Source organism: Apium graveolens, chromosome 5, assembly GCF_009905375.1.
Source record: "Apium graveolens cultivar Ventura chromosome 5, ASM990537v1, whole genome shotgun sequence".
NCBI lineage: Eukaryota > Viridiplantae > Streptophyta > Magnoliopsida > Apiales > Apiaceae > Apium > Apium graveolens.
Genome location: NC_133651.1, coordinates 91678646 through 91687941, shown reverse-complemented (window position 1 = coordinate 91687941; position 9296 = coordinate 91678646). Strand labels below are relative to the sequence as shown.

The window sequence follows — 9296 nt, the reverse complement described above, 5'->3', positions numbered from 1 at the left end:
TAGCCGTCGTAACGTCCGATTTTCTTTAGACTGTTTTTGTGCATAACATTATGACCCGAGAACCCCCTGCTAAATTATGACAATTGCCATGTCTAGATAGCTCATGTTACGAGCTTCGTTTCGATATGTAGTTCGTTCGATTCCGATGCACGGTTTAGGAGAAACGACCGTTTCAAGTAACAGCGTTTCGCGAACGAAACTTTTCCCCTCGCCTTACTTTGAAACATAGGTTAAAGACCAAAAAGGGTTAATTAATGTATGAAACATTTATGGTAAATGTATAAGGCAGTTGGTAAGACACTCGCGAAGGAATCGCCTTAAAACTCGTAAAGGTTAAATTATTAAAAATGGTGGAGCCGAGGGTACCCGGGTTACTTAAGCAAATCAGTAAGCGCAAAACGAGCGTTAGAGTCTGAGTTGGTTAGAGTATAGATTTACAAGTGACTTTGGTTTAATTCCAACTTACTTGTTGCTTATAGGTTACCAGACTCGTCCCGAGCCATTTGTAACCCCCAGTCGCTCAGGCAAGTTTTCTACCCGTTATACTGTTGTTGTGATGAATATATGTATATGCATTATCTTGCGATAGATGCATGTTGGTTAATTAGCAAATGTTGCGATATATTGAAGCATGCTGATATGGTATATATATACATGCCTGTTTCGTATTCTTGATTTATATATCTGTTGGTTCAAAAGCTTATTCGTTGCATAATTCCTATGCTAGAGATAAGCGGTATTTGCGTATACCCTTAGTATAGGGACCCAAAGGTGAAAACATTTTCTAAAACCGGGAGTCGAGGATCCCGAGTAGATTTTATATATATATATATATATTTATATATATATATGGTTATAGTTTTCAAAACTATTAATCGAATAAGGTTTATTCGATAACTTTATTTTATTAATGAATATTATCTTGAATATTCATTCGAGGGCTTATGACTCCTTTTATTTTATTAATTGAATATTATTTGAATATTCATTTGAGGATGTATGACTCCTTTATTTTATTTAATGAATATTATTTATAATATTCATTCGAGGTATTATGACTCCGCTTATTACTGAAATATATTCTTTATTTTATTAAAGAATAAGGTGTTAATAATCAAACTTATTTTCGATTATTCAAATAAAGATAATACTTTCATATAAGTGTATCTTTGGTTATTTAATACTCGTTTTAAGTATAAGTTTTAAAACTTCTACTTCAATTATTTTTATAAAGATTATTCTTTATGGGAATATTATTTAAATAATAATATTCAGATATTTTCTAATATATCGGGACTGATTTATTTCATTAAATCAGCTTTACTCCAAACATTCTTAAAAATGTTTTCGAGTCTTCAAAATGATTTTAAAAGTTAGAGCGGATCCCAAAACTCGTTTTCCGATTTAAGATCTTCCTTTCGAAGGAGACTTGAATATTCGCTCAAAAATCTTGGGGATCCGGCTCTGTGGTGTATTTTATATTCGCAACATGGTTGCTGTTTTGAGAAAACAATTTGATTACTTGCCCAATGTTCGGGAAGTAAGTCCATCTGATTGAGTCGGCATAAGCGACAGGCCGGGGTACGGTCTATAAAGTGTAAGTGGCTGGGTGGCAGTCCATCAATGCGTGAGTGGCCGGGTAACGGTCTAGCGCGAGGTCCTAATGCGGCCAGGGTGATGACCGGTGAGGAATTCATCCATCTACAGTAGAAAAGGTTACTTATTGGTATCTTTGCCTGATCAGCAAGATATCTGGTTTATGCCAAAATTCTTTTCCTTCCAAATTCATTGGATATTGCAACTCTGTTCATACTTTACATGACAGAGGTTTTCAGGAAATGTATGGGAGATATATATGAATATATTTATATATCGGGACTTAATGAAGTATCTCGTAACTTCATTATTTATAATGATATTCAAATATTGAATCTATTCAAATCTTGTCTTGTAGTCTCATCTATGTGATGAACCTTTGAAACTGATTATAACTTGAACGGGGGTAGTTCAAGTAGTATTTGGGAAAGATATAAGTATTTTGGGGTATCTTGTAACTTCATCTTTTAAACTTATATCTAGTTAATGATTATCTTATGCATGACAAAGATTTTCAGAAAAACGTTGAGACAAGGTTAGATATATGAGATCACCTTGCAACGATATTTTTATATACAGTTATACACTGGAACTCTGTGTATATTATGCATGGAAGAGGACTTCCAAGATTTTGAAAAGTATATATGTATATATACTGAATATTTTGCGACTTCATCGCATTAAGATATCAAACTTGGTTCATTTCTTCTGACCAAGACTTTCATGAGTACTATGAGAAGGCTCATATATTGTAAATCATTATACATATTATTTTGGTGGGCTTGCTGCTCACCCTTGCTTTATTTCTTCATCACACAACAACAGTTAGGAAAGATGGCCAGACTCCAGCAGACCCAGCGCAAGCACGTGGGAAGCGTCCCGCGTCTTCCCGTTGATGTTGTAGCTGCTATAGCTGCAGAGGTAGATCTATTGTAGATCAGACCATCTACTTTTGAGAATCAATTATGTATAATTATAACTTGTGGCAGATAATGGCAATTAACTGTAAATTTATCAAGAAATCATTTTGGGTTGTAATAACTTTTAAATTGTGGATTCAAAGACTTGTACTTATTTAAATTTCATCTATGAGACTATAACGGGTTGTGGTGTGTGTTAGTGTAGGGTCACAGCATAAGGTTATTATTATTAATTAAGTGAAGTGATATTGTGGAAAGAAAGACCGTGACGACCCGGATCCCCGACCCCGGATCTGGGGGTGTTACAGAATCCTAGCTTTTCATAGTTCTGCATTTTAAGTTGCAATTGGCACTACGTATATAAATTGCAGGATGCTTGAGGATAAGTATATTAGGCACGCCTTGTTAGTCATGTCGGAGTTTTGTGTATGCATTATTGAAACTGGTATGGATATTTTCTTTGTTATCTTTAAGTTGCAGAGTTACTGGCTTCATTTTGTAACAATATACTCACGAATGGTGCAAGCAATTTAATTTATGAAGCTGTTGAAGAAACTCTAGATAAGGTAGTGTCTCTTTTATGCTTATTTCGTATTTAGTCATGAGAATGCTATTTGCCATTATCATTAGTAATTCATTTTACTGGACTTCACAGGTTGTCAAGCTCCTTGTGTATGTTAGTGAAAAAGATCTGTTTGCTGAGTTTTACAGGTATATGTATATTTACTAGTATTTTTTCTGTTTTAACTACTATATATCATGGTAACTATTGACTTGTTTTCAAGTAAATCTCAACTCATCTACATCTCCTTTCTAATTGCTATTAGGAAAAAGCTTTCTCGACATTTGCTTTTTGATAGAAGTGCTAGTGATGATCATGAAAGACTTATATTGACAAAGCTGAAACAACAATGCGGTGGGCAATTTACGTCAAAGATGGAGGGAATGGTCATTTATATGTTGTAATTTTGGTTTTAAATAATTGATCTCTTATCTAGCTCGATCAGATGATCAGTGCTTGCAATTTCCTTATTTTCAGGTGACAGATTTGGTCTTAGCCAGAGATAACCAGAATGAGTACGTGCAATATCGCAGTAGTGAAGGAGTTGGCCGACCAGGGATTGATTTGAATGTCACTGTTCTTACAACTGGATTTTGGCCAACTCAAAAATCCTCTGATCTCAACCTTCCATCTGAGATGGTACAACCTACTAATTTACTAATTTATCATGACTATATATTATTTTATTTTGATAAAGGTCAAGGTTCTAAGTTCAAAAATCTTAGAGGGTTTTTTATGCACGATGTTTTATTATTGCATCGTTTGATTTATGTTTACCTCAATAAATATCTTTTGCTCAGAACTGGACTCAAGTCGGATATTACATCCAAAAATATGTTGCATATAGTTTGAAGGCAACATATACTGTGGATTGTGGCCTGCAGATGCTTACTCTACTTAATTAAGTGGAAGTTGGAGCAATTATCAATTGGATGATGGATAGTCAGTTTGTAGTTTGACGATTGATGTTAAGCAGGAGATCAATAGTCGTTTCACTTGGAAAGTAAGGATGTCTAGTAATGTTCACACCTCTCCAGCCCAAAAAGGAATCTATTAGAATTATTGGACTCATTATAATATGCGGCCTTCTGGACTTAATATATTTTTAGTTTAACAAAGTGAAAGGATAACTATTTTTTGTTGTTTATCTTAAGTTCTATTGATTAATTAAACATAATTAATATTAGTGTTTTTACGGAAATGAAAATTGTGGGAAGTACATTTTGTGATTATTGTTGGGTCTATGGGCTTGTTTTTCTTGCGGTATTAAAAATTAATAATAACATGTACAAATAGTAAAAGTGTGTGTTTGATGATTGTTTCTCTTTTGGTAATTTTGGTTGTAGGAGGGAAAGCACGGTAAGGCCTGGGGGATTGTTCAAAACGAAGGTGAGTTTATTTCTCTGTTTATACTATGTATGCTAATTTTGTTTTAATAGAAGGAATACTATTTAAATCTTTATGGTTTTCTTTAGCAAAACCATAAATTTACAAGATAAATATAGGGATCAAGAGTTTATTTTCATTCATTTGTTATTTTCTAGATACTAGAGATTGTTATGTATACAGTATTGTGACTGCCTTCCTAGACAATTTAATTTGTGCTAGATCTCATTATAAATACATGATGGTCAGTACATAAGTTTCGTGAATGAACTATTTTATTAAGCCCCTAACAGTGTCATGTATCCTTTTACTCGTTAAAAGTCAGAACAGGAAGCATCAAATGGTTCAGCCGTTCAAGTAGCATTATAATTCGGCAGTTAAATTATCTTTACAGATCGATCTTGATTATGAATTTGTTTCAATTTTGGTTTGCTATGCAACACCACAACCATCAAGCGACAGTGGACGAATCATCAACAGCTTATATTTTACATTATTTCTCTAAATTTAGTTTAATGTTAATTTTAAGTCAAAGTTCATTCTCTTTTTTTGGTAATGAACTTGATTTCTCAGCCTCCCTGCAATACTAATTTTGTTTAAATATTTGTTTACAGGGGCTGTTAGGTTGTTGAAGTATTGGGTTATAGGGGTAGAGGTTGTGTTCTTTTGCTGGAGAGTAGATGAATTTTGTGATGCTGTGAAGGGGATTTTGGTTGATGTTAGGCCATATGGGCCAGGGTTGTCTCTGGGCTCTCTTTTTTGGAGATGGGGGCTGGTGTTTGTTTTTAGATTGGTAGCTAGTGGGCTTTTTGGTCAAGTCTTTTAACTTTGCCTTTCTAATTTTAAGTTAGGTTTGATTTTGGATGTAATTTATTTTTCTTTTTTCTTTTTTCTCTTTGTGTTTCTTAGAGCCTGTTCTAAGAGATATTTTGAGAAGTGACTTATGTAAATTCTTTCTCTTTTATATATTTTACGAGGCTTATACCTCATTTACCCAAAAAAAATACCAGAGTGTTAAAAAGAATGTTATAATAAGATATAAAAATGTTACCAAAAGATTAAATTGAGTGTTACAATAGCTAATATGATGTTGCAAAAGAGTCTATTCCAACACATATTTAGGTGTTTCTAAAGGGTTAGGTATTTGCAACAGAACTGTGGTTACATTTTCAACTTGTTACCATAGAAATAGAAAATGTAACTATAGGTACTCTATTGTAACACATTGAGAGGTGTTACCAAAATTTTAAAAAAATGTAACCGTAAACCCCTATTGTAGAAGGCTCAAATCCAACACCCCCTTATTTTTAAAAAGTGTAACCATAGCCAATAATTTGGCTTTAGGTAACATTTTTTGGTCATTTTAACACTTTTTTTTGGCTTTGCTACAGGTCAAATATGGTGTAGTGCTTATGTGATTGGCGATGATTTCACTAGCTTTATCTTTGGATTTCAGAAAATATTTCCAAGAGAACTTTGAGAAATCATCTACAGTTACTAGGCAAAATCTTTTTTTTGAGATGGACAACACATTGACTGGTCCAAACAAATCCATGTGCAACAGTTACAAAGGTTCTTCAATTGTCGAATCAAGCTTCTTTCTGAATGATGCTTTGATTAGCTTTCCTTTCTGGCAGGCATCACACAATCTATCCTTAGTAAACTCCACTTGAGGAATACCTTTAAACAATTCTTTCTTGACAAGCTCATTCATGGTCTTGAAGTTTAGATGGGACAGCTTCTTGTGCCATAGCCAACTTTCATCTTGACTTGCTTTACTGAGAAGACAAGTGACTGATTCTGCATTTGATGAGTTGAAGTCAGCTAGGTACACATTCCTTTTTCTCACTCCAGTGAGAACCACTTTGTTTCTCTTTTTGCTTGTCACAACACAGACTTCAAAATTGAAAGTGACTGAGTTGCTTTTATCACAAAGCTGGCTGATACTCAACAAATTATGCTTGAATCCATCCACTAGGGAAACCTCTTCAATGATGACATTATCCTTTAAAATCAAGCCATATCCCACAGTATAACCCTTACTGTCATCTCCAAAAGTAATACTTGGGCCAGCTCTTTCGTTGAACTTAGTGAGCAGGGTAGAATCTCCAGTCATGTGCCTTGAGCAACCACTATCCAGATACCAAAGATTCTTTCTGCTTCCCTGCACACATCAAAATCAAATCAAGTTTATTTTGGTACCCAAGTTTTCTTGGGTCCTGCCCTGTTAGCTTTCTTCTTTGGTTTCTTAGGTTTGATCTCATTTCACTTGGAAATTTCAGATTCATCCTTAGTCATTTGAGTTGAACCTTTGAAACTAGTCATTAAAACAGAATTATCATGCATATTTTGGTTTACATGAAAAGGCATGCTATTTGCAAACATGTTATTCCAGTAAGGCATGCTAAATGGCATTTGAGGCATACTAAATACAGCATAATAAGGATTAGGTGCAAATGGCATATTAGCAAATTGTGCATTCATATTCTCAGCAGGCATAACATTCATAGGCATGGCAGTCATGTCGGGAAAAAAAGAAGGTGTAGACATAGGAGTAGGCATAACATTCTTGCAATTAATAGACAGATGATTAACACTACCACACTTAACACAGATTTTTCTTGGAGCATATTTATCAGGTGTGTAGTTGTTATGTTTGTTAATTTCTACCTTCCCATTCCTATTGTTTTTCTTTTTGGATTCTGTTTTAACCTCCTTCTTTTCTAATTTATCATTCAATTGCTTGATAGACAGATGCCTAACATTAACTTTCTTTTCTTTTCTAACTAGACTTGATTCTCCCGAAACAAAGTTTTTAGAAATTGATCCATATTTCTCATTTAATTTAGCTAACTTAGCTTTGCTAACAGGTTTACTCACAACCGAAAGATGTGGCTCCTTGTCTCTCGACGGATAATCCTTTTGATTATTTGAGGGATGAAATCATCCGTCGAGCCCATATCTACAAAGAGTCCAACCAGATTGGAATCAAGCTTCTCTTTGCTCTTTTTCCAGGCTGCATCACAAAAGGATTCTATACCTTGAACTTTAGTAATTTGAGCATGAACTTCTCTAGATGATTTCCATTGTTTTTAAGTGAGGGACTTAAGTGTAACACGCAGGTGATATAATTCTGTAGACATGTCATTTATTACATCATTACACTCAGCTTTAGATAACTATGCTAGGTTAGCAGTGATTACCTAATTTCTTGAAGAACTGGTCTTTTTTTCATTTTATTTGGCTATTAGGGCTAGATTGACATAGCTTGTTTCTTCATCCTCATCCAATCCATCTGCAGCCCAGTCATTCTCCTGTGTGATGAAAGCCCTTTCCTTTTATTTGGGCAACTCAAAGTATTTCTGTTTAAAATCAACAGGCTCAAACTTCTTTTTGCTGGAATCAGACTTTTTACACTCACTAGCAAAATGACCTGCCAAGCCACATTTGAAACACTTGAATTTTGATTTATCAACCATGTTTCTGTTTGGCTTGGCTTCTCCAAAATTCTTCTTGAATTTGAGCTTGGAAAATCTCCTGGATAAAAATGCTAGATTCTCATCAATATCATCCATGTCATCTTGGCTCAACTGATCTTCATTCTCAGCTACCAGCCATTTACCCTTGCTCTCACAGACCTTTGATGTAGACTCAACAACTTCCACCTTCATCTCTTTCTCCTTTTCCAACTCAGCAACCAGTGCTATGGATCCTCCTTTCTTCCTTCCTTTCTCCATCCTTTCATCTTGCTCTATTTTAAGCTCATAGGTTTTCAGGATGCCATACAGTATCTCCAAGATGTACTCCTTGTAATCTTGTGAATTTCTCAATGAGACTGTCATTGGCTTCCACTCCTTTGGGAGATCTAAGGAACTTGATGTTAGAGTCTTTTGTTTGATAGACTCTTCCATGTAGCTTTAGAGCATTTAGTAGCTTTTGCAATCTACTAAATATATCAGTGAGTGACTCACTTTCTTCACAGTGGAAAGGCTCATATTGCTAAATCAGGAGCTGCATCTTGTTCTCCCTTACATGCTCAGTACCATCACAGATAATCTGTATTATGTTCCAAACCTTATTCGTTCTTTTACAGTTAATGATGTTATCAAACATATCACCATCAACGCCATTGAAAAATATGTTCATGGCCTTCTTATCCTTCCTGACTTGCTCAATATCAGGATCTGACCATTCATGCCAAGGTTTTGGAACAGATGGTTCATTACCGGTTGTAGCTCTTATAGGTACATGAGGACCTCTTTCTATGCAGTCCACATAGGCCTCATCTTGAGAAAGGATATGTAGGTGCATCTTCACCTTCCAGGGGTGATAATTATCTTTGTCCAGAAATGGGATTTTTACTTCAACATCCTTTTTGTTCATCTTGTTGTTTGTTATAATCTTTATACTCTTTGTTCTTCAGGAGCTTGCTCTGATACCAATTGTTACTCCCTAAACAATACAACAAGAATTACAAAAGGGGGTTGAATATAATTCTGGCTACTTTTTGAGATTTTAAAACTGTTCTAACTTAATATATATATATATATAAGTGTTTTATCTGCAATAGTGCGGAATGAAGAGTAATAGAAATTAAAAAACTGAGTAATAAAACACAAGGTTTAAAACTTTCTGGTGGATTTGAAAGTATCCATCAGATATATATATATATATATCTCAGATTGACAACTCTGTGAAGCTTTGAATAGCTCACAACTGCTTTACAAGTTGAACAAACAAAACTACAGAGAAATTCTTACATAATACAGCTTGATATGTTTCTATGAAAATAAGCTTGCTTAGTTAATTGTTTTACTTGCTACACTTGGTTT

The 9296-nt window shown here is 34.6% G+C and overlaps 1 protein-coding gene across 1 annotated transcript; it reads left to right on the top strand.

Moving 5' to 3' along the window:
• Positions 1–276: 276 nt before the first annotated feature.
• On the top strand, positions 277–5882 carry LOC141660265 (cullin-1-like). Its single transcript, XM_074467232.1, has 8 exons — positions 277–292; positions 2997–3082; positions 3172–3227; positions 3344–3464; positions 3556–3717; positions 4425–4467; positions 5079–5281; positions 5856–5882. Exons 1-8 carry the CDS (start codon positions 277–279, stop codon positions 5880–5882), a joined length of 714 nt encoding a protein of 237 aa, XP_074323333.1.
• The last annotated feature ends 3414 nt before the right edge of the window (positions 5883–9296 follow it).